Source organism: Culex quinquefasciatus, chromosome 1 (genome assembly GCF_015732765.1).
Source record: "Culex quinquefasciatus strain JHB chromosome 1, VPISU_Cqui_1.0_pri_paternal, whole genome shotgun sequence".
In the NCBI taxonomy this organism is placed as follows: domain Eukaryota; kingdom Metazoa; phylum Arthropoda; class Insecta; order Diptera; family Culicidae; genus Culex; species Culex quinquefasciatus.
This window is the reverse complement of record NC_051861.1, coordinates 39988556-40013051: the sequence shown is the minus strand read 5'-3', so window position 1 is coordinate 40013051 and position 24496 is coordinate 39988556. Positions and strand designations below refer to the sequence as shown.

Here is a 24496-nt window from a genome sequence, read left to right as displayed (position 1 = left end):
AGCACGACGTTTACCGAGATGGATAAAAACGACGGGAACAAACACTTTTTGAATGGAATTTAAAAAGAAAAAAAATAAAAATATAGTTTTCAGCAATGATATTTTTGTCCCTGATCACGAATCTAAGCTAATTTTTTTATAACTCGTGACGTAGGGCGGTATGATCCCTTCCATTTTTGACAATTCAAAATATACGTGTTTTTAATAATTTGCAGCCTGAAATGATTTGAGAATTTGGTGTCAAAGTGACTTTTACGTAAAATTGGCGTACTCAGAATTAAAGAAAACGTATTTTTCATCGAAAAAAATACAAAAATAGGTCAACAGGGCTGCGGAGTCGGGTCATATTTCAAACGACTCCGACTCCGACTCCAACTCCAGCTTTCTCAGATTAGCTGACTCCGACTCCGGCTCCGGCTTTGAACAAATGGTTGGCTCCGACTCCGACTCAGACTCCACATATTTTTAAATGTTTCAAAAGTTAGTTACTATTATAAGTCAATTATTTTTAAAACATTGATAAATAGAATTATTTAAATACTCTCTAAGCATAATGTTTTTCTCCAAAAAAATAAGTTAAGTAAAAGTAAAGTTAAGTAAATAAACGGAAAAAAAGTTTCTAGGTTACAAGTTTTATACGTTATGGAAACAGAAATCAAAAAATATCTTTTAAATGACAATTTTAAACGAAACTTTTTTTTGTAGTGAATACAAAGAGACGAGTTTTTTTCCTTTTTTTTTTGTTTTTTTTAAGACGTACATGGACATCACGCCATGGCTGAAGGAGATTATTATTGCAAATCAATGTATCTAAACAATTTATTCGTGGAAAGGACGCTTAAGATGTCCTTTTCAAATATCTGTAACATGGAAAATATTTTAACCTGAAAATTTTTAATTTATTTTAATTTTAAAATTTTATATACTTGAATGATACTTCGTGAATCTTCACCTAAAACGAAGCTTTATGGATGATCTTGCGCATCCATCAAAATATATGAAAAAACTTAAAATATAATAAAAAAAAAACAAATATCCACAAGTAAAATATTTTCTAGGTCATCAATATTTCATTTTTTAAAGTACATTGATTTGCAATGATTATCACCTTCCGTCATATTGGCGTAAGACATACAGTATGAGAAAAATCGTACCAGTTGATAATATTTTGGTTCTGTGTTTTTTATTTATAATATTTGAAAAATAAATTAAAATCCTATATTTTGTTCTATACATTTTTTATTAGTTCATTTTTGTACTGAATTCTTGAGATATGTTCAACAATAATTTGCAACGATGTCAAAATAGTTCACCTAAAATCAACATCAATATCAACAATCAATGATTATTTCAAATTTGTTGCAACTTCTTTTGACATTTTTTGTTAGTTTAAATTATTTTAAATGCAACACTTGTACTCAGTTATAAACAAAATGCGCATATTGAGTTCCAAGATATTGTTATTATCGTTGATTATTTGTTACAACAGTTAAACTGTCAGTGACTCTTTTTCGATCTGCAAAAACAGTGATTACTATTTATAATCTTTTTAGGTACCTCGTATTTTTTTCCTAAAAAATGATTTCACTTAAAACCTCTGAGACATTCGCTATTGGGGTAAAAGATGACTTTGTGTGTACTTTTTTCAGAAATAACTGGATGAAATTTGGTCAAATTTGAATTGAAAGGGCACATAAATGTAGTCTGACTACATAACCAATATTTTTTTATTATTTTTTTAATTATGATACAACATACTTGGGTAAGAGGTTATCATTTAGTGATTATAGTGTAATAACCCAATTAGAGCTTTTCAATCACAATAAAAAGCTTCAAGTACACAATGGCATCTGATAAATCAATTAAAAATATAAGTTGTTTTGTAAATTAAGCTGTTATATAGGAAATACTGAACAATAAAAAAACATATTTTTTGTTGAATTTAAGATAACTCCGGCTCCAACTCCGGGTTATCAGAAATCTTCGGCTTCGACTCCGACTCCGACTCCAGCTCATAAAATTTAGCCGACTCCGGCTCCGACTCCGACTCCAGCTGTTCGAGTTTTGACGACTCCGACTCCGACTCCGACTCCAGGTCCCCAAAAGACCCGACTCCACCGACTCCGGCTCCGACTCCACAGCCCTGATTTGCTCATAACTGAAAACATCATATTTTTTCAGTGTAGTATAGTAACCTGGATAGTAAATTAGCTTATATCTGTAAGCCCATACATCCAATTGAAATGTGGTCAAAGACAAACTTTTGGGAAATTGGACGAGCTTTCCGGTAAAAATATTTACGAGACTGAAAAATCAAGTCTGTCATATAGAAATTGCCAAAAACCATCAAAAAACCTATTTTTTCTACATTTTTATTTTTAAAACCGCTGTAACTTTACAAGGATTGCACTTAGGACAATGGTCAATATGGAGACTTTTATGTAAAATTGTCTGGAGAATCGATTCCCGTATTCGGTTTTTGAAAATTTTGACGTTTAGAGCACTTTTCAAAAAAACAGTTTCAGTAAATGATTTTTGTATATTTTTAGGTGAGTTGCTCCATCCTGCATTTTTCGTGAGTCTTTTTGTAACATCTTAGGCTATCTTCACAAAAATTTTGAACGAAAAAAAATCGTGGGCTCCCCCTCAAATTTGACTTTTAAACTTAAAAATCAAATATCTCATAAAAGTTGGGTGTTTTTTTTCTTTCAGTGTATTTTTATCGAAAAGCCCGTAAAATTTCCTACAAGTTTGTCTTTGACCACTTTTTGATACGATGCAACGGCTTCGAGATACAGAAATATTTAAATTCCGAATTACAAAAATATTTAAAACACTTACGCCCTTCTCAAATGTCATTATCGAGTGGAACTGGCTCCATATACACAAAAATGGCTTATATAAGCGAAGGATAACATGTCTACAAAGTTTCATTGAAATCGGAGAGGGTCGGGTACACAGCAAATAAAGTAGTAATCCAGCTGCGTGTAAAAGGCTTGGGTGTAAAATAAATTTTGCATTTTCTAATGAAATTCTGTGTAATATTACACCCTGAAATATGTAGCCCATCAGTATGGGAAACCTACTTGACCGAAATGTCAAGCTCACATATGCATTTATCCTTTCCATTTTTCATCGGTCTGATGGCCGAGCGGGCTAAGGCGCCAGCCCTTACTGATGGTGCTGGGTTTGAATCCCGTCGGTTGCAACTTTTTTTTTGTGTTTACAAAAATTGTACATGCATTGTGTAATATTAAGTGTTTATTTTGACGAAGGTGATGTGCATGCTTTTGCATGCGATTTTACCATCGGATTTTTTGCTGTGTACAACCGATTCTCTATTTAGCATGGAATTGCTCAAAAGTGATTTTTGCGAAAATCGACGAAAATTACCATTTTTCGGACCACCCTAACACGGCGCAGGCCACCGTAATGGCCAAACAAAAAAAAACGGGTCTAATTTTTTTGGGCAAGGAACCCCCAGAAAAATGTTGAGCCCGATCGGAGAACTTTTTTTCGGTTTAGGCTCTTTTCAAAAGGAATTGCTGTATTTTAATATCTTGACAGATACGTATTTCGTCTGTTAGGTACTTGCAGACTTCATCAGTGTTCTGTTTTCGACGAAGTACGTATCTGTCAAGATACACTCAACCCCCGGTGGTTAGTAACTTTTTCGTTTGACACTTTTTTAGTTTGTGCCCCGTTGGGTGGTTAACGTCAAACTAAAAAGTGACGAACTGTCACTTTTTATATGGCACTCACGCACACTATCAAAACACACGTTTGATAGTATGTGTGTGAACTCCGTGTAAAAGGGGTGTCAAACTAAAAAGTGACCCCGTTCGTTTGACAACAGTTGGTGTCAAACCATCAGGGTTTAAGTGTGCTAAAATATATAGAGGATATAAAAGGAACAACTCTTCCTTTTGTATTCATAGTAATGCATTCTGCTAAAACGCTCAACCAAACAACAATGTTTTTCTTGTCTATACAAAAATGTTCCTAACATTATAATCTATCATTTAAGAAGTGAGTACTTAAAAATCCTTGACGTTAACTCAAAATGGGACAGGCTAGTGTTCATACACTTGAAATTTACAAATTCGATGAAATCTATCTTTAACCCGCCAAAGAGCTGATATTTTTGTCTACTTGAAATTGTTAATAAAGTCTAAATCAAAAAAAAAATCTAGAATTGCACAAAAACTGTTTTTATGAAAAACAACGATGTAAAACGGAATATTACTTGGCAACACTTTTCTCGGTGCGTACGGCGGAGAAAGAGGGGTGGACTCAAAAAAGCGAATTAACGAACGGCACTCGCCAAATGACTCTACGCAAAATCTGTTCTTGGCTATCAAATCTCCAAGATTCTTTATGTACCTCCCCCCTTTCCGTACCCCAGCCCCCTCGAACCGACCACCCAGACGCAAATAGAACCTCTTCTCCCTCCCTCATGGCCCGGGATCATATAATTAACGGGAACCACGCTGTGCCTGCAGATTCTGCTTTCCGATGATGGTGTGCTGTCTGGTGTCGATAGAGACGATGGGGTTCTTAGGCGGCCACAGAATAGAGCAGAAACCCCCGAAAAAAAAAAGTTCTACCCCACAGAACTGACCCGCGGCCCGGGCAATGACCGGCGCAAGATTCACGAGACGGGATCGCATTTGCTGAAACATGATGAATCACTTGGAAGAACTATAAAAGGCCTGTAGCGGGGTTTGTAGCGGAATTCGGGACGAAACTCCCTCCAGGCTATTTAAACATATTGGCAGGAGAAGGTAGAACAGAGGATTTAAAAAAAACACATCACCAACTTTCAGACCATTTTATCAATGAAAAATCAAAATCAAAGGTCTTTTGTGGTCTCTATTGCAAGTTTCTGCTCGAATCTAGGAGTCAGAAGGCTTGAATGGGGAAGGCACCCACACCTCTTTAAACTCCAAGGAACTTTCCACCCCAGGGTGCGAACTGATGACCTTTGGATTGCGAGTCCAACCGTCGCCAGCGATTCCACCGGAGCAAGTTTGGTTTGGTGTGATGTTTGTTTTTTTTTTTTTATAGCAGGGAGACGACTCCCACATCTGGAATGGCCTAACAACAACCAAAGCCGGGACCGACGTTTTACTTCCTCATCCGATAAAAGGTGAATGTCAATGAAATATAGTATCAATACAGACAGCTGTTTTTGAACACATTAAAACATCACTTATTTAACTAAATTTAAAAATATTGTTATTATTCAAACATTTTGCATTCAACCCATTCTGAAACTTGATTTTTAGCACTATCGTATTAATCCAACTGTAAAAACGTCGAAAAATCGAAACGTTTTTATAACTGGAAACTTACGTCGAACACTGCCGCAGTCCTAGGCGATGATCTCGATGAAGCCGCTACCAAGGTTGGATGAGTCGAAACCGTAGGTTTCCCAAAAATCGAAGACAGGAGTTCAATACTGAGTATGATTAATACACAGGTTTGAGATGACCTCCGAACTTGCTTTATTGAAAATAATTCGTACAATGTCGTCTTAATTCTACAAGTTCTCCTAGCGTTACATAATTTCTAAACCGAAAATCTAACCTATCTAGTCCCGTCGTAAATGATTTTTTCTCCTGAATTTGGATGAGATTTGATGTGGCCTTGTCAGGGTGTGAATTCCCTGCATCCTGTAACTCTTTCGGTTCCATCGTTTTCGTTTTCTCAGATCTAGCTCTAAACACAGTTTTTCTGTGGGTCCTAAAGAGTTCCTAATGCATTTCAAAACATTTGTACTGTTTAGTTCTATCCTTCCTTAAAGATAGAAAGGGACAAATAGTGTTTCTCTAAACTAGCAATTATATAATCTGACCACGCACCCACGCGTGCGTGTACCGCGCATAAGGAACCCTAAATGTGGGACCATTTCTTATCTGATGCAACTGCGTTCTACTGGTTTCCGTCCTTCCTTCATTCTACCTGATTTGTCGTTGCCTCCATTTCAAACATCTCGCGGAGTTTGCTGCTTTCACTTTCTATGATATTTCAATTAAGTCTAGTCAATTCTTCTGCTCATGAAATCTTAAATTGATGATTTGCTTTTAAAGCCAAATTTTTACTATAATTAATTTTCTAGCGCCAACATACCGGGACCCGTAAATCGTCCTAGATTTACCAAACAAACTCGATTCTACGCTAGTAAATTTCTGAGTCTTATTTTGTTTTTGTAATTTATGCCTTACTTTATTTTCATAAAAATGATCTTTATCTGTATCATATGCTTGTTCGTTTCTAATAATGTGTTACTATTTATGTAATTGTTCTCCATTGAAAACTTCAATGCTTCGTATTAATTTGTCGACATGCTCATATGATCCTAATACAAAGTTACTTCAAAATTTCAGTTTCAGCTTGCCAATTAGTCTTCTAATTGCGTCTAAGTTTGTTTCATTCATTCTTCTAGTCAAACCCTTTGTTTGATTAACTTGCACATTTGCACTTCATTTGTTGTTTCCAAATCATGAGCCTGTTGCTCTAAATTATCAATTGAAACAATTTTAATTAAATTCACATTTGAATTTACATTTACGATCATTTGGTTGAAACCGTTTGTCGGTATCAATTTTATTATTTCTGGAATGCATTTATCCCAACTATATTTCGATTTCCATAAGTTTTTCATCAAACTTTTGAATGAAATCGATTGACGATCATAAACGTCCATAGCATGAGATATGTTTTGTCTCTTTGTTAAATTATTGATTTCGTCGCTATTTGCGGTTACTTTATTTTTCAACTTGCAATTAGTTTTCTTCCTAAACTTGCAGAGTATATTACCTGTGTTGTACAATTCCATTTCCTTCAATGGGAAATTTCGCTTCATTAGTTTTAAATTGGAATTTGAATTTCCAAATTCTTTGTTTGCTTTGCGACACATAACAACTCTGTATCTCGCAACCTTTGTTGCAAGTTTCGAATTGTAGAAGTAAACTAAATAATCATTACGTTGATTATTCCAATTCTGTTCCACTAAGTTAGAACTATCTTCAATGAATATTATGACTTCTTTATTTTTCGTAACTTGTACGCAAGCTTGTGAGCTGATTGCGTCAAATGTTTTTGTTTGCACATTACAAATATTTAATTTGTTATCAATTTCTGTTGTCAAAACTTTTCTTTCAGAGCTTTGATCAACTTTTATTGTTCCACCTTTAGGACAATTTTCATTTGTATCTTTGGATACCAAATTCTTACTGAAGTCTTCTTTTTGGACTTCTCGAATTATGAACACATGTTTCTTTTTATTATCTTCAATCTGACTACTTCCAAATAAGACCCAACCTAATTTGGTTTTTCTTGCAATTGGTTCATTGAACCTTCCTGATAGTTCTTGATTACCCTTGAACAAAAATGCATGTGGTAATCCAAGTAATATTGTTGGCACTGCTTTTTCATAAGATTCCAACTTACTATTCTCAAGATAAGAAAATCTTGCCTTGAGACGTGCAATGTCCACAGATTGATGTGGGAGCGATAAACCTTTAATGGTTCGCAGGTCATTTAATTGGAACAATTTTCCATTGGGACCTTTGACATTCAATTGAACAGATTTACTTCTGTTATTTTCTTTAATTTCACCATTGGTCCAAGCCAATGTTAATGGTTTATCTCTTCCTGTAACTTTGAGCTTATTAACAACATTTTTATCAATGAGACTGACCGAGGAGCCTGAATCAAAGAATGCAAATGTCTCGAAACTATTCTCACCATTCATCAAAGTTACTGGTATTATTGGATAGTAAACTTGATGGCTATCCCTTACGTGACAATTCACCTTTTTTAAATCATCTTTTGTAGGTTTTGAAGCTACGATTATTTTCTTTTCAGGAATTTTTAAATGAAGTAATCGATTATGTTTACTTTTGCAACCTTCGGTGTTGCAAGGTTCTGCAAATCTACAATGTTTTGCCAAATGATTTGCGCGACAACATGAAAAGCATAATTTCTTTTCTGCTACAAATTTTCTCCTTTCAACAAGAGATATTTTCTTGAATTCATCGCATTCAGTTAACTTGTGATTTTGATCACACAAATAACACTTCAACTGATGTATTCCATGATAATTAACTCTATCTACTGTTTCAACAGAACTTTCTTTGTTAGCTCCTCTTTCGGCTAACAGCATACTAGCTAATTTTTCTTGTGGTTTTAACCACTCATAAAGTGTTTTTAATGTAGGAGCGATATATGGGTTTTTTATAGTCGCCAACATTTTCTCCTCATTTAAACTCATCAGCCACTTTTGATGTAGTGAAGCTGGTAACTTGTTCGCGAGATCACGAACTAATCTCTGATCATTCAAGTATTCAGGATGTTTCATGCACTCCATGTTGATTACTAAATCTCCAATTCCAGATATAAAATCTATCATGGACTGAGGATTCTCGAACTTTGGGTTACGCAATGCCAAAACATCGTTTAACAACCCAGAGTAGACTCGTTCGACACTGCCAAACTGGTCTTCTAATTTAATCATAATTTCGTTCAGATTACTTGAATTTATGAGTAACGAATTAACTCTGCTTAATGCCTCACCTTTGAGACAATTATTTAATCGATTAATATTTTCAAAATCAGAAAAATTACCTTGACGAGTAGTCTCGTAAAAGGCTTGTTTGAACCTGGGCCAGATTTTGTAAGACCCGTCAAATTCTGGCAAATCCATTAGAGATTGCCGCATCACTAAACTGTTTGAAGAAGTTTGAGAGATGTTAATGCTATTGATTTTGTCAATAATCGCTTCAAGTGCTTTAACTTGCAAATTTTGATTTGTTTCTGATTTTTGTGCAACTTGTTGTGTTCCAAAATATTTCATACACTTCTCTTCAAGAGATTTAATAAGAGCATCTTGTTTATCTAACATTTCCTGAATAGCTAAACATTTATCACACTTCCAATGGTCCTTTGACCTAGGAGTACGAGCTAATCCTACACACTTTATGTGAAATCTACGATCACAACTGTCGCAAGAAACCATAAATTCCTCGACATCATCTGAACTATCACACTGACGGCAACTACCGTTCTTATTTTCAGCAAACTTGAAATCCATTTTGCCTTCGAATACCTTACAATTTCAGATGATCGGTGTGTTGCTGCTCTTTCTTGATGCTCGATGGGCTGTTGCTGGTTGCACACGTCGCTTGTTGATGCACTCGTCGTTGATTTCTTTTCAACGCTCGATGATCCACTCTATTAAGCTGCTTCTTATGGCACGATATCTTTTTTTTATTGCACTGTTTCCGATTTAAGCACCGGAGACGCTTCTTCCTTTTTTAACTATTCATCTGGATCTTTGAATTCCAGGATCACTCACAACACCTTTTGCTGTGTACACACGAACTAACTTTTGACGCCAAACTACTGCGTCCAAATGTTCATCTAGAATTACTTCCAGGATTCAAAAACTTTGTTCACGTTAAACGAACAATTCCCGCTTCGGGCTAAGTCCACGTTTGTGTGCGACTTCCACTGGTAGATCCGTTATCCACCAAATCTTCTGCGACATTTAGTTCTTCTAGGTTTTCACCTAGGCTAACACAACACGGACAACTTCGGTAACACTGATTTCCGATTAAACTGTTCTTCTGGTTTTCAAGGACCAGGCTTACTTCACAAATTTCTTCTGGTTGTAACGTCCAGGCTCACACAAAATTTTCTTGTGGATAAAATTTCCAGGCTCACATAAATTTTTCTTCTGGGTAAAATTTCCAGGCTCACGTATACAGGTTTCTTCTGGGATTTAGTTTCCAGGTTCACACACAATTTGAACAGTGATCAACGTACGAATTAAATTTTTTTCCACGTTTACTGCCAGACGAGAGATCTTACATCTTCTCAAAACATCTGAGTTCTTGCTCAAGATTTCTTCTGCGAATAAGTCCACAGGATTTCACTGACGAGCTTTCTCGACACTAAGTTCATCTGAACTCTAACACAGTTCAGGAATCACTTCGACGACACTTCGTCCACAATTTTCTCTGAGCCTAACACTGTTCAAGAACACTTTTCACTAGTCCGCTCTATAGCGTCGGACACGCTTATACTCACAATCACAACTAGATTTCAACTAGTTGGAAGTCCGGGGATCCAAAGTGTCTGATTTCAACAGACACTCTCCAGCTTCCTCTCTGGAGCCACCATGTAAAAACGTCGAAAAAACGAAACGTTTTTATAACTGGAAACTTACGTCGAACACTGCCGCAGTCCTAGGCGATGATCTCGATGAAGCCGCTACCAAGGTTGGATGAGTCGAAACCGTAGGTTTCCCAAAAATCGAAGACAGGAGTTCAATACTGAGTATGATTAATACACAAGTTCGGAGGTCATCTCAAACCTGTGTATTAATCATACTCAGTATTGAACTCCTGTCTTCGATTTTTGGGAAACCTACGGTTTCGACTCATCCAACCTTGGTAGCGGCTTCATCGAGATCATCGCCTAGGACTGCGGCAGTGTTCGACGTAAGTTTCCAGTTATAAAAACGTTTCGATTTTTCGACGTTTTTACACCAACACTTGTCCGATTTGTTTTTACTTTTAAAAGCGTCGTAGTACTGTTTTAATAAACAATTCAGTAAATATCTTTACATGATTTTACTCGTATTTATCTCTGTTATAAAGCTGCATACTGTTGTAGTTGTTGTTTATTCATTTATTTCTGGCAGCTTTAAGGGGATACGGAAGCTCCGCCTTATTGATTTAACGACTCGAGTCTTCAAAAGTAATTTTATAGAAAATGCCGTTATTTAAAAGTATTATGTTTGTTATGTTATGACAAAAACGTCGAAAGCAAGCAAACTGTCGAGTTCAGAAATCTGATCTGCTAAATCTTTTCTATAGAAAAAGATATATTTCAAACATGCTGCACAAAAAGTGCAGAGCTTAAATTTTTCGAACGTTTTTTTAATGCTCAAAAAGCTTCCCCAAAGACACTTTCGCTTGTGAAATATTTGAAATTTTCACTGCAATTAAGCTTAGAAAAGGCGATCCACACTCTTCCCAGTTCAATTATATTGCGGTACTGCACATCGAAATTATTTAAAAATTCAAAACATTTTTAAATAAATCTAAACATCAAAAAAAAAAAATTAAAAACTTTTAATTTTTTTTTGTACCAGCCTTAGCGATAACTGCTCAAAGTATTGTATTCAGAAATTCACATTTCATTTATTTATTATAAGTGTTTTTAAGTTGAGAGCGGTTGAGGCAAATATCCATCCATATTTTCAATTTATTTTAAAACATCATTTTACAGGTACCTAAAGGCACTGAAATGACCCGTGGCGACATCTCGCGTTGGTGTCCAATATCATTACTTGCGTACAACATTGTATGCAACAACAACAAAATGTTAGCTAGAAAAATAATCTTAAATTTTGAATTCGTAAAAAACAATAGCGATAGATAGGTCTTATTTACAGTAACTTTTCGCTAGCCGGGACCGTGGTGTAGGGGTATGCCTGGGTTCGATCCCAGAAGGTCCCGGTGGCAAATTTTAAGACGAGATTTGTCTGATCACGCCTTCCGTCGGACGGGGAAGTAAGTGTTGGCCCCGGTCTCACCTAGAGGTTAGGTCGATAGCTCAGTCCAGATGTGGGAGTTGTCTCCCTGGGTCCTGTCTCGGTGGAGTCGCTGGTAGGCAGTTGGACTAACAATCCAAAGGTCGTCAGTTCGAATCCCGGGGTGGATGGAAGCAAAGGTGTAAAAAGAGGTTTCGAGTAGGAGTCTCGTAATCGAGAACGCCAAGGCAATGCTGTTGAGCGAACAACCTTCAAAAATTGATTTTTTGATTTTTTTTTTCGTGATTCCTTTCCCGTCCTTTCAATAGCGACAGGTTTTTGGCTAGTTTTTTTTTCCTGCCGTCAGTGTCAATCTTAACGTAATTGTTTTATTTTATCCATTTAGATAGGCGCATTAGTCACAACTGAAACAATCCCCCAAAATTCTGTTCAGACTATCACACCAAAATTTTTGTACTGAAATTCAGTAAAGTATTACTGAATTTTCATCTACTGAAATTTCGGTAAACGATTCAGAAATTTATATTTTACTGAATTCTCAGTTCATCATCCCGGTACGAGAATCGAACTCGCGCCCGCCGCTAGTTGAAATCCATCCCCTACCGGTCAGTATTCCCAGTGAGCATATTTACTCTTTTAAGGGATCTGACTTTGCCAAGCCAGACAGGAATCGAACCCATCACCTTCCGCTTACAAGGCGAAACCCGTAACCTCACGGCTACGGAAGCTCGACGACTGATATTTGTCACTTTGACAGATGATTTACTGAAATTTCAGTAAAATGGTTGTCAAAACAACTGAAATTTCAGCAAAAGAAGCGTCAAATTATTTTGCTGAAAATTCAGTAATTTTCTTGAGGCAGTTTGACAGCTCATTTGCTGAAGATTCAGCAATCGTTTCTGGTATTTCAGTTATCAAAATTTGATTTTGATTGTTATTGAAAATGTTTCCAGTACTGCTATTTGTTCATTTATTTCATCAATCGTCCAAACCTAAAAAACAGGTTGTTAGCATCGAGACATTTATTATTACCATTTTTCTTACTTAAGTCATAAGTGACATTTTAGTTTGACAGATATGCAGTTACTGATTTTTCAGCAATGTTTTTGATCATTACCGAATTTCAGCAAAAGTGATGAATACTGAATCGCATTCAGTAAATTATTTTACTGAAATGGCAATCCGAAATTTGCTGTGTAAAGTTCAGATGCTAAAGAAACTATTAGTTTGTTGATAAAGTAAAGAACGCTAGTGGTTGGACCACAGATATAAAAGACGTAATAGTTTGGAAATTCTAAGTGTAAATATAGGTATTCGGTGCCCTCTCTCCGTGCCCATACCTTCACACTTAGGAGACCCGGGAGGCGGAGTCTTGTCGCAAAAAGAACGATACACGCCTGTGGATCCGTTGACGAAACCGCAAGGTTTAAGAGGGCCACATTATAAGGTGTTACGTCGATTCCGTTTTTTAGTTTGGAAATGTTTTGTTCCTACGTTCATTGATATTTTGTATATTTTATTCATTGATTTAATCTCTATAATAATTTTTTTTTTTCAAAAAAAAAAGGGCCTACAATCTAGTATATTCAAAGGACTTTTTCAAATAAAACTCAAGCCCTTTTGAAATTTATAATCCATTGCCAATCCAGGCCAAAGGCCTAAAACGGACGAACCAAAAATTGAGCATATTTCCATAATTTCTTATTTAACAACTAGCCATTATTACTGCACTAGTTATTATTGCACCTTTGAGTCGTTCTAAAATTCTGTTGAAATACACGTGACACGAAGCCATATAAATCACTTACCGTTCAGCCATTGTAGCAGCCAATCCGGGAACGTTCTATCACTTAGCACTGGGCAGCAACAACTGCTATCAACTCTTCCAATTGGTCCTATTCCTGCAATACAAAAGAGAGAAAACAAGTGCACAGATTAGCCTCTTTAATTGTTTTGCGTTATCTGGTGCCAAAGACCTTAGCTTAAGTTATCAGTTACACTCGTCAACAACACTGCCAGCATAGCCAAGGGTTTGTTGTAAAGTCCACAAGTCCACTCGGTTCGAAACTCAACTGACCATCGCGAAGATCGATGAGTCTGAACAGAAAAAAACGAAGTGACACACAACACGCAATTCGAATAAGGGGCAAAGAAACAGAGTGATGGAATTAGACTAACGGGACGTTATACGATTCACGCAAAAAATGTCCATCAGGAATGACGAATGCACTACATAATTGATACTCTCTTTGTGAGTGTGCAATACGTCGTTATCACAACAGGACGGGTGAAATCAGCAGTTGAACAGCTGGTTTGTAACTTAAATTATACTTAAATTTAAAATGAAAACATCAAATGACACTATTTTTTATGAAGTTATGTACGTATGTGAGCGCTAAGTGAAACATTCGATTATCTTTTACTCCGTTATCTATACACCCACGCGCATTTCGTTTTTGCAGTAATTTTTATAGCTACAAATACAAGTTTCCTCACGCATCCCCAATATCTGTACATTTGTAGCGCATGTAGGGATAGACGCCCTTGCTCCAATCCCGTCACTAAATAATCTTCGTTTGCAACTTGTTGCATAAACTTCTATTTCAGTCTATGCAGTCAAAGTTTTAATGCAGAATTTGTCTGTGGTTTTAATGTCTGATTTTTTTTCCTGAGAAATATTAAGCTGGTGCACGAGAGGTAATAGTTTGAATACCTCTGTTAGGATGTGTTTGGTCGTCCTATCGGTCTGATGTAGCCTGATTGAAACTCTCATGGAGCTTATTTTATTGGTTGCTCAACATTTACGGTACCGTTATCTTCATGTCCATCGCAATATAATTTTAGTAAAGAATGATCAGAAAAACTTCAATAACAAATAGAACCAATAACCTATAGAATTCAATCCAACCAACCCGGAATTGTTCATATTCTACAAGGGTAGACATTGTTCAAGCCCCGAACAAAGGTCCACATAGTAAGGTTAGAACTATACATCAGCGAGCAGCAACGAAAGCATTTTCCGGCAAAATGTTACCAGCTCTTCTTCGAATTTATTTTTACCTTGCCCAGCTGGATAATGGAAGCTCTCTGGTCAACGCCACACTTTGCAAATCAGCACTTTCGCGTTGTTTTCAGCAAGCGCGTTTCGCGGAAATTAAACCTAGCTGACCACACGGGGAATCCACACGACAAAAGCGCCACATACACCTCCCGATCCAACCAGAACCGGACCAGACAGCGGCCAAAAAGGGAGAGGTGGGCTGACTAGACACTATTTTGCCCCGCCAGTTGAGTGACGAATGACAGTGCGAACGTCAGCAGCGGCTTCAAAACACAAACACGCACACCGAAGCAGGAAAAGGCGGTTGCTGCACTTTCCGCGAACTTGAGCAAACCGCGGAGTGATAAGGCGGTTTTTGTTTTGGTTGTTTTACACATTTGCTGATGCCGGTTAGTTAGCACACACACACACACACACATACGCGTGTTTGTGTTGTAAAAGCTTCAAATGTCAGACGCGAGTGCCCGAGCCAAGTTTGAGATGAAAACGAAATCAACGAAATTGGATCAGTTTGCCATCTGTTGAACTGGAATCTATGGTGAGCGAAGGTACGTAATAATTCGTTTGGATCACAACAATCTTTCTGATATTTTCTAGAGTTGTTTGGCCAAACAGTGTACATATCGAAAAATTGTCCGTAAAGCCCTGTATGGAACCATTATTCTGACGACACGCCAAGACACTCGGTGCAAAAATCTGAGTAAAAAGAAGTCCCACCGTGAATCCCGTGAAATCACCGTGATTAAATCAATTTAAAAAATCAATTAAATGTTGTTAGTCTGTCATTTAAAGTGCCTCTAACACACTTCATGCGATTTTGAACTTTAGATATCTTTGTTTGATAAGTTTTTAAGAAAATTTAGTATAAAATTCCTTATTTATGAAAAAAGCGTTACGAAACATGATTATTCCAAACCACTATTTTTGGAAAATAGTTTTTTAGAGTTAAAAGAACACCAACTAACCATTATCCAACAAAAAACGTCCAAAAAACATTGTATACACAAAATGGAGAAAAAAATAGCGTCGGATAATCCGGATCGATCCGGAACCAGAGTGGCCACTCGGGGGACGTGTTTTTTACCGTTGTGTAGAATAATTCACATAGGACTTTAGGGCCTCATAAGGCTTTCTAGGCCCAGTGAAAAAAATATAATTTAACCCAAAAATGACGAACTTCTCGTCACAGTGTCCTGATGCAAACAATAGAGCTATCTAAGCCCGATCTCACACACACTAGCACACCATTTGTTTTGCTTGCGGGTACAAAATTTAACCTCAATCTTTTTCGTGTACGTACACGCAATACATGCGCACGTAGATAACTCTATGATCGAGCCGGGGGGGGAGGGGGTGGGGTGACGTCTATATCTCACTACAGGCAGCTCGACCGCAGCCATCACCAGCTGTCAATTACGGCACCAGAACAAAAGGGAACTGTCATTTACGACAGCAAAGCAAAGCCAGAACAAAAGAACAGCTGTTCATTACGGAACCAAAACAAATCAACTGCGTCAAGTCAGAAAATGGAAAGAAACTAAATATTTTTTCATGTAAAATTATACTGCAATTCAAGATTGAGGTAATTTTTTTCTCAATTTATGTGCAAAATAAACTACTAAAGTTGGGATCCTTAATAACACATCTCACCGATAATCTCATTTTAAATTTGTACTCGTACTTTTATTACATGAAACGTTTAACAGAAGTGCTGCGAATTTTGACTTTTAATAGAGTAAATCAGAATTTATGTTATGAAAAAAAATGAAATGTAAATATATTTTTTTTTTACTGTGCGCATTTTTCGAGTGATATTACACTCAAAGCAGGGTTGCGAATGAGCGAGCGAGCCAGAATCCGTGCTCGCTCATTCATGAGCATGAGGACTTAACAGGTAGCTCGTGCTCGCTCATGCTCAACGCATGCGCTCGCGCTCAATGAGCGCTCATCAGCAAATCAGGTAGATTTTTAGTATTGTTTATAAATCTGGCACAGGCCAATTGGATTGCCACTTTTGAAGATAATTTCATCGCGAAAAAGGGACATGAACTCATCAAAGTTTTTTTTTCAAATTTAATTTTGGTTAGCCGCGGTAAACTCATCAAATTATCCCAGACACTCTTTTTAGCTTATTTCACTTTCAAATTTAGAGTAAACGGTCAAGGAACGGAATTTTTAGGTCTTAAATAAGCTGTAAATAGGATGGTAATCGATTTTTGCCTTCCTCACCTCATTGAGGCAAGGCTATAAAATCACTCGAAAAATGAACTTCTTAAATACACTTCCTAGATATACCTTCACGTATACATATCGACTCAGAATCATATTCTAAGCAAATGTCTGTGGGGATGTGTGTAGACACGATTTTTTTCCACACGATTATCTCAGAACTGACTGAACCGATTTTGGCCGGATCCGCCTTATTCTGTTCGTTTAGGGGTCCCCTAAGACCATATTAAATTTTATTTTGTTAAGTAAAGTATTTAAAAAGTTATACCAAGAAAAAGATTTTTGTAGATACAAAAAAGGGTGATTTTTTGCATAACCTCAAAAGGCCGGGACTTTTTGTTTACGTGCGAGAGTCGCGCCAGATGCGAAACGCCCGGTTGCCACATTGCTTCAAATGAGAGTCTGCATGTTTTGTGGAAAAGGCTGTATCAAGTATATATTTTTTTCACAAACATATTTTCATTATTACTTTGTAAATTGAGGAAGGCACCACCCACCTAATGGTGGATTAAGAAACGTTTTTGAGTTTCAAATCCCACTTTTCATACGATTTTTTGAGTTCAGGTACTACAACCATAAAAATGGTTATATGGGTTGAACTGAACAAATCGTATGAAAAGTGGGATTTGGAACTCAAAAAGTCATGATTTTTGGTAAGGGTGTAAGGGTGTGCACGAATGGTGCACTCACTCTCTGAGTTACCTAGGCCCTGAAATCGCTTCAAAAACAAAACAAAGATCAGCAAACGTCACCTATGAAAGGTAAACAAAAACTATGTTTGCTGTTTTCTTGGCGAAGACTGATGTGGGGTGTCGACATTTTTATTATTTTTAATTGCAGTGATTTTAGAACATAAAATACGAATTGGAAGGCGTTAATACAAGCTGGAGCGATGTACCAACCACTTCAAACTGAAAAGGAGAACCTCCTTTCAAAATATCTACGAATATTAACAGTCGTAGCCGCTTATTGGTAAGTCATTAGAAGCCCTTATCAACGTTAATTGAACTAGTTTAGATAAGGATTCCTAAAGCGAAGTTAGTTTTTATCTAATCTGAATTTTGTTCAAACTCTTCTTTTCAGGACCATCTCAATTCTAACCGTCTTCGTCAACAAGGCACTCCTAAGCGGCCTAAATCTGGACGCACCCCTCTTCGTAACATGGTTCCAAGTGCTGGTATCGTCCAGCATATGCTTCGTGATGAGTTCGTTAAGCAAACGCTACCCCCGGTTCGTAACCGTCCCCTCGGGGAACCCTCTGGACAAGGAAACCTTCCTGAAGGTAATGCCGCTGTCGATACTGTTAATTTTATTTTTTTAAATATTCTAATAGCTTGAAATTCAGAAAATCTCATTTTTCACAAATTGAATAACAAGCGACTTAAATTCCACAATTCGTTTTATTTCAGGTAATTCCGCTGTCGGTTCTGTTCACGGCTATGATTGCCACAAACAATCTCTGCTTGAAATATGTCGGCGTGGCATTTTACTACGTGGGCCGTTCGCTGACCACGGTGTTCAACGTGATCCTGACCTATCTGCTTTTGGGCCAGAAAACAAGTGGCCAGGCGGTCGGTTGCTGTTTGCTGATTGTTGCTGGGTTTTGGATTGGAGTAGATCAGGAGAGTTTGACGGATTCATTTTCGTTGATTGGGACGATTTTTGGAGTTCTTGGATCATTGAGCTTATCACTGTATTCGATCTACACGAAGAGGACACTTCAGCACGTGAACCAGGAAGTTTGGCTGTTGAGCTATTACAACAACGTCTACTCGGCGATTATCTTTATCCCGCTAATGCTGATCAACGGTGAACTTTCGGTTGTTTTGAACTACAAAAACCTTAGTGAACCGTGGTTCTGGGGCGTAATGACCGTGGGCGGTTTCTGTGGGTTCGCAATTGGTTACGTTACGGCGCTGCAGATCAAGGTGACCTCCCCGTTAACGCACAACATTTCCGGTACGGCCAAGGCTTGTGCCCAGACTGTGATCGCGACTTCTTGGTACAACGAGGCTAAGTCTCTGCTGTGGTGGACTTCGAACGTGGTCGTGCTGGTCGGCAGTGCGCTCTACACTCGCGTCAAGCAGCTCGAGATGGACCAGCGACATCGGGAGCAAATGAACAATCAAAAGGTTTAGTGAAGGATTAGTTTTACGATTTGATTAACTTTAATATATTCAGTACAATATACTTAAACTAGATTATTTTTATTCTGAGAAACTTCGTCCCAGCTGAGGCCGATCTCAGTTGAGCGGCTTCGGTATGTTGTACTCCTTGTGGCCCTTGTTCTGCTGCCACAACTCGATTGCCTTGTTCACGATCATGTCGGCCGTTTCCTGTTCGTCCTTAATCTGCGGAAGAAAAGTTCTTTTAGTGTTTGTGACTAAAACAAACAACGTTGAGCCACTCACACTATCGATACACTCCAGCAGCGATTTCAGATCCATGCAGCGCAGAACGCGCCTTCGCAGCGTGCGCATAATCTCGATGAAGACAAAAATTACAATCTTGTTCGATCGACCGCAGATCTTGTCCCAAATGCGAATCAGGGCGAGTTCCGACAGCACACCCGAAAAGAACGAACTGTACCACTTGGGCAGTGGTAAACCTGGCAGGATGTCGCACTGTTTGAGATGAATGTAGATCCCGTTGTCTTCTTTTTCCAGGATGGTTTCGGTCAGATCCAGCAGCATGCCCATTTCCTCACGAATTTCTTCGCTGAGCACGTGGAACCCCTTCGCCATCCAGTAGATCTCGATGTCGTTCTCGAACACCTGCAGCAGCACTTCGGTGATGTTCACGAAGGAGCACTCTTGCTGAAGATCGAATCCCAGACAGAGCTGCTTCGTTTCCAGCAGCCACATCGCGTACAGCACCCGGTTCTTGGGCGTTTTGTCGTCGATCGTGCCCATGACCTGCAGGGCGCGCAGTAGATCGTCGTATACGGCTATGCGTTGCTGCATCACGTACTGGCGCGAGTCAGTGTAGGCCGGGGTGACGCCTGGAAGTTGGAATTATTTTATGCTACATGCTTCCAGCAAGCCATTGCACATTGACTAGGGAACGGGTATCGGGGCAAGACAGTTTGCAGAAATGCTAGATCCCTCTCGTTACCTCTTCGGGATCTTTAGCAAACCGGTGCAAAAAAAATGAGGAATCGGGAGGAAATTGCTGTCTTGCCTCGATCAAATTGCAAATCGATGTGCCTATTGATTTGCTAGAATGTACGACTGGAGATCGCACAAAGCTTATGACTTGAGATTCAACTACTGCTGGATCGGTTGGAGATCTCACCCAACAAAAAGTTCCACAGAACATTCCGGTGGATGTTGGGCACGGTAAACAGGATGCAAAACTGCTTCAGTTTCAGCACGTTCAGCGGTTTGTCCTTGAGCAGAATTTCCAGCGATTTGCGCTCCTCGACGCCCCGGCAGCCCACTTTTTCGTAGTACGTCGATCGGAAGTTCCGCTTGTCGTCCATTCTTGTGGAGACGGTTTTGCTTTTGTTTACAAACCAAAACAATCGCTTTGACAGACAGCTGATTTGGCCACTCACTCTCTCGGCTTTGGGGAGCTCAATTGAGTTCCTCACGGAACTCATCGCACTCAACCCGGTTTAAAGAAACGTCAAAGTTGTGAACGTAAACAAAACCGCTGAGCGACAACGTGTTAGTCGTTTTTAGAAGTTTTTTAGTCGATTTCAGTAAATTTGTGAAGAATTTTGGTGAATTAAAGCAAGAAACAATGTCGATCCAGCTGGGAAAGCTGTGCTCCTGCATTATTCAGCAGCATTTCGGCGATGTGGTCCGCATGGTGGCGGACGATCTGTTTTCTGGTGTGGCAAAAACGCTGCCGATGATCGTGAAGAGCTGCGAGCTGACGAAATCGGAGGTATTGCATTCAGGTTTATGTGGTTTCAAATCTAAACTCAATTTTCACAGGTCTGCAAAGCCATCGCGATTTTGCTTAAATTCTCCCTGGCACGACATCAGCCGAACAAGGCCGGAACGGCCACCGAGTACATTTTGGAGTACGAAAAGGTCCTGATGATTCTGCGCTACCCGCGGTACGTGCACCTCATTCAAACTAAGTACGGTCACGAATCGGCCATCCTGACCGAGGAGTTGCTCCGTGCAGGATGTCAAACCGCTTCGTGCATCATCCTAAAGGCGACCGCAATCTCTGACGCCAAGGGAAAGGACACCATCACCAAGTTCAGGGAAAAGTTTTCCGACTTGGTGGCGAAGAACTTCTTCATCCGAGCGCCGGAACCGAAACCCGTAGATCAGAACACCGATCTGTTGGCGTTGGAGTACGAGGATCCGAAGTTGTTCCAAATGCCAGAATTGGACCTTCGAAAGTTGCTCGATCTGCAGGAGAAGAAAACCACGAAAGCACCGGACGAGGGCATCCACTGGCTGATCAACTTGGAAAAGTTCCACCTCGACTTTCGTGACACGATCATGATCAGCTCGGTCGAGCGGCTAATCGATCCAACCGCAGCAGAATGCTTCAAACATCTGCTGCAGCTCATGTACACCAAGACGAAGCCCTGGGAAAAGGTCTCCAACCCGATCTCGATGGCCGAGCTCAAACAGCTATGCGAGAAAAAGTCCGACAACCTCGAGCTCCTCAAATTCCTGGACCAGTACGTGGCCGTCACCGAATCACTCAACTACCTGAGCAAATTCGGCGACATGGGCGGCGGCCAGTATACGGTCAACATGAAGACGATCTTCGAGCAGCTCACCTGGAACTGCATCGAAAACATCATCACGGAAAAGTACGGCTCGAAGGCGGCCCGCATCTTCCGCGTCATCCGGCTGAAAAAGTACATCGAACAGGAGAACATCCAGAAGGAGGCGATGATCCCGGCGAAGGAAGCCAAGCAGCTCACCTACAAGCTGCTCGAGGAGAACTTCCTCCAAATCCAAGCGTTCCGCAAACCGGGTGGAGGCAACGCCGGCGCGCCCAAATCGTTCTTCCTCTTCTACGTCAACCAGATGCAAATCGTGTCGATGCTCCTGGAAATCTGCTACAAATCTCTGTACAATTCCATCACCCGCTCCACCCACGACAAGACCGTCAACAAGCGGCTGATCGAGAAGAGCCAACGGCTGGACAGCATCGTGGAAGCGATGAAGGAGAGGGGCGAGTCGGAAGACTACATCGCGGAGATCCAGGAAACGTTGACGCCACCGGAGAAGGAAATTCTGCTCAAGGTTAAGATCCGCGTCAAGAGTTTGTACAGCGCGGAGATTGGCATTGACGAGACCATTTTCTTGCTCAAACTGTACCAGCAGTACCAGGGGAAATAAAATAGCTTTTACTTTGTACTCTTAACGGGAAAGATGTTACTTTTTGAGAATTTCCCTATCACGGACTTCAATGTTCAATACCTAAGCTGCCCCTGATCGCATAAATGTCCCATATGCATATTCATCGAATTCGAATTTTTGATGCAGTTTGGTTCAAAATCGTGTGATCTTTCAAAAGAGCCTATAACATCCAGTACTTTGTTCTAGAAATCAGGAGGAAATCCATTTTTTTCGCAAAAACAAAACACGTAGCCTTATGTATGGGACAAACTTCAAATGCGTTTTTCTCAGCTTGCTGTTTTTGCATATGGGACATTTATGCGAACATGGGCAGTAAGCTGCTGTTGCGACAGAGCACCGAAAAGCACTGAAAAAACGGAGAATCACTTCTTGTTACGCTTTGTGCGTCTTGCAAGACGTTCCCTCAAGTGGATCCTCGTTTGTTTCCGTGAGGATAGCAAAAGGATTCGGATTCGATATGGCGACAGTGCCACATGTACATGTCGGTCAATGCCCAGAAGGTATGCGAGAGAGGGAAGTCATTTCATCTGTGCCGTACTGTCGTACCGGTGGGCCGTTTGTTTCGGGCTTGTCAACGCCAGACGCGACTGGTGTCGGAACTTTCTTCGCCATTTCCTGACGAGACTTGTTGTTTGTATCGACACAGTCAGGCTCAAAAACTTAACGGGATGGTCCCCTCCGTGGTCACCGATTGAATCTGTATTCCGTTTGGAAACCTAAAAATTTCACAAAATTGTTGCTTCAAAAAAAACTTGTTGCAACTAGGAAAGGAAACTTGGTTTACTTATCATTTTTTGTAAAATTCAAGCTCCTCAGTTCTCAGTTTTAAAAGCACGAGACCAAACCAGAAGAAAAAACAAAAATCGAAAAATATTGCTGGATTCTTACGTCGGTGTTAGGGAGTGTTCTTCAACTGATAGTTCTACAACAGAAAAAAAGATCTACTACAAGTGAATAATCTTATTTGATAACCATGCAAGTAAAAAGCCGTCAAAAATACATCCAGTTACGAATTTTCCGATTCCTTGAACCTAAAAATAAATAGAAGTCATAAATACCAAACATCCTCAACAGCCCACCCCCAAATCCCATCAACTTACTTGCACTTGGTACAGGTGAAGAACACCGTCTGGCCCTCGTCAGCCGATCGCAGCTGCAGCGTCGCGTACGACATTTTGTCGTTGCCGCACTTGGGACACTTGCGGGAAACGATCGGACCCTCGGCCTCATCGTCGTCGCCGCCGCCACCGGCCTTCCTCCGTTTGCCCTGGCGCGCCCGGTCAGACTTTTTGTTCTCGTACGAGTTGAAGTGGACCGTGTACTCGACCTCCATGGTGCCGAACACTGGCGAAAGCGTATGAAACCGGGTTAGGACAATGTTGGCATACGGTCTGGGAGGGTTCGCTCACCTGCTTCGCTGTAGCTGTTGTGGCAGTTGTAGCAGGTCACGTTGCCCGACATCCGCAAGAGGGGAAGAATGGAACCGCAATCTGGACAGAAGCCCGGGGTGATGGAAGAGTTGAAATCCATTGAAGTTGTTTTCTTCAAATTCAAAAGAAATCCAACGTTGAATGATTTTACCCCAGCGCGTGCACGTTTTGAAATGAAAATAGTAAACAATGCGAACTCAAATTTGACAGTACACCCTTACCAAAAATCATGATTTTTTGAGTTCCAAATCCCACTTTTCATACGATTTTTTGAGTTCAGGTACTACAACCATAAAAATGGTTATATGGGTTGAACTGAAAAAATCGTATGAAAAGTGGGATTTGGAACTCAAAAAGTCATGATTTTTGGTAAGGGTGTACTCATCGTGTTTTGGCGAATTGAGTGCCTGGTCTCTCAAAAATGAGTGGCAGGCTCTACACTCTAAATTTAATATTGTCATTGTTGGGTACACCCTTACCAAAAATCATGATTTTTTGAGTTCCAAATCCCACTTTTCATACGATTTTTTGAGTTCAACCCATATAACCATTTTTATGGTTGTAGTACCTGAACTCAAAAAATCGTATGAAAAGTGGGATTTGGAACTCAAAAAATCATGATTTTTGGTAAGGGTGTATGAAAAGTGGGATTTGGAACTCAAAAAATCAGGATTTTTGATAAGGGTGTAGAATTTTATTCATTTCTTTGCGTGTTCCTACACGCAAAAAATATTACTGTACACTCAAAGTAAAAAGTATCCTTTTTCAAGTTCACCCGTCGTCACCCTAGGGTTTTAAAGCTTTAAAAGGGTATCGAAAATGTACTGATTTTGACATACTCTTTTAAAAGGGTGACGCCGGGTGAACTTAT

General features: G+C 39.4%; 5 protein-coding genes across 6 annotated transcripts in view; 2 read left to right on the top strand and 3 right to left on the bottom strand.

Moving 5' to 3' along the window:
- LOC6042426 (putative aminopeptidase W07G4.4) overlaps positions 1 to 14974 on the bottom strand; it is a 31784-nt gene extending 16810 nt beyond the window's left edge. The window contains exons 1-2 of one of the 2 annotated variants that reach the window (XM_038260586.1): positions 14627 to 14974; positions 13375 to 13467 (exon numbers count right to left, since the gene is read on the bottom strand). In XM_038260586.1, coding sequence (XP_038116514.1) covers positions 13375 to 13385 — 11 coding nt within the window. In that variant the 5' untranslated portion in view covers positions 13386 to 13467; positions 14627 to 14974. Of the gene's footprint in view, positions 1 to 13374; positions 13468 to 13542; positions 13671 to 14626 lie in introns of those variants that run through there. The other variant, XM_038260594.1, reaches the window with a different exon arrangement.
- A 2645-nt stretch (positions 14975 to 17619) lies between these two features.
- Positions 17620 to 19052, top strand: LOC6042431 (GDP-fucose transporter 1). Its single transcript, XM_001851495.2, has 3 exons — positions 17620 to 17828; positions 17940 to 18138; positions 18266 to 19052. Exons 1-3 carry the CDS (start codon positions 17749 to 17751, stop codon positions 18992 to 18994), a joined length of 1008 nt encoding a protein of 335 aa, XP_001851547.2. The 5' UTR covers positions 17620 to 17748; the 3' UTR covers positions 18995 to 19052.
- LOC6042429 (TBC1 domain family member 7) lies at positions 19002 to 20379 on the bottom strand. Its single transcript, XM_001851494.2, has 3 exons — positions 20151 to 20379; positions 19268 to 19857; positions 19002 to 19207 (listed from the first exon to the last, which is right to left on the bottom strand). The coding sequence occupies exons 1-3, from the start codon at positions 20335 to 20337 to the stop codon at positions 19100 to 19102; spliced, it is 885 nt and encodes a 294-aa protein (XP_001851546.1). The 5' UTR covers positions 20338 to 20379; the 3' UTR covers positions 19002 to 19099.
- A 107-nt stretch (positions 20380 to 20486) lies between these two features.
- Positions 20487 to 22206, top strand: LOC6042430 (DNA-directed RNA polymerase III subunit RPC3). The gene is made up of 2 exons (XM_001851493.2): positions 20487 to 20747; positions 20798 to 22206. The coding sequence occupies exons 1-2, from the start codon at positions 20601 to 20603 to the stop codon at positions 22172 to 22174; spliced, it is 1524 nt and encodes a 507-aa protein (XP_001851545.1). The 5' UTR covers positions 20487 to 20600; the 3' UTR covers positions 22175 to 22206.
- A 927-nt stretch (positions 22207 to 23133) lies between these two features.
- LOC6042446 (DNA-directed RNA polymerase I subunit RPA12) lies at positions 23134 to 23807 on the bottom strand. Its single transcript, XM_001851492.2, has 3 exons — positions 23605 to 23807; positions 23296 to 23539; positions 23134 to 23226 (listed from the first exon to the last, which is right to left on the bottom strand). The coding sequence occupies exons 1-3, from the start codon at positions 23723 to 23725 to the stop codon at positions 23202 to 23204; spliced, it is 390 nt and encodes a 129-aa protein (XP_001851544.1). The 5' UTR covers positions 23726 to 23807; the 3' UTR covers positions 23134 to 23201.
- Between the last annotated feature and the right edge of the window lie 689 nt (positions 23808 to 24496).

Coding starts and splice junctions, on each gene's coding strand:
- LOC6042431 (XM_001851495.2), top strand. CDS start 17,749: ATGTACCAACCACTTCAAACTGAAAAGGAGAACCTCCTTTCAAAATAT. Junction 17,829..17,939: donor ACAGTCGTAGCCGCTTATTG/GTAAGTCATTAG, acceptor TCTTCTTTTCAG/GACCATCTCAATTCTAACCG. Junction 18,139..18,265: donor ACAAGGAAACCTTCCTGAAG/GTAATGCCGCTG, acceptor GTTTTATTTCAG/GTAATTCCGCTGTCGGTTCT.
- LOC6042429 (XM_001851494.2), bottom strand. CDS start 20,337: ATGGACGACAAGCGGAACTTCCGATCGACGTACTACGAAAAAGTGGGC. Junction 19,858..20,150: donor TCTGTGGAACTTTTTGTTGG/GTGAGATCTCCA, acceptor TCCAACTTCCAG/GCGTCACCCCGGCCTACACT. Junction 19,208..19,267: donor TGCTGGAGTGTATCGATAGT/GTGAGTGGCTCA, acceptor TTTCTTCCGCAG/ATTAAGGACGAACAGGAAAC.
- LOC6042430 (XM_001851493.2), top strand. CDS start 20,601: ATGTCGATCCAGCTGGGAAAGCTGTGCTCCTGCATTATTCAGCAGCAT. Junction 20,748..20,797: donor GCGAGCTGACGAAATCGGAG/GTATTGCATTCA, acceptor CAATTTTCACAG/GTCTGCAAAGCCATCGCGAT.
- LOC6042446 (XM_001851492.2), bottom strand. CDS start 23,725: ATGGATTTCAACTCTTCCATCACCCCGGGCTTCTGTCCAGATTGCGGT. Junction 23,540..23,604: donor CAACAGCTACAGCGAAGCAG/GTGAGCGAACCC, acceptor CGCTTTCGCCAG/TGTTCGGCACCATGGAGGTC. Junction 23,227..23,295: donor TTCACCTGTACCAAGTGCAA/GTAAGTTGATGG, acceptor ATTTATTTTTAG/GTTCAAGGAATCGGAAAATT.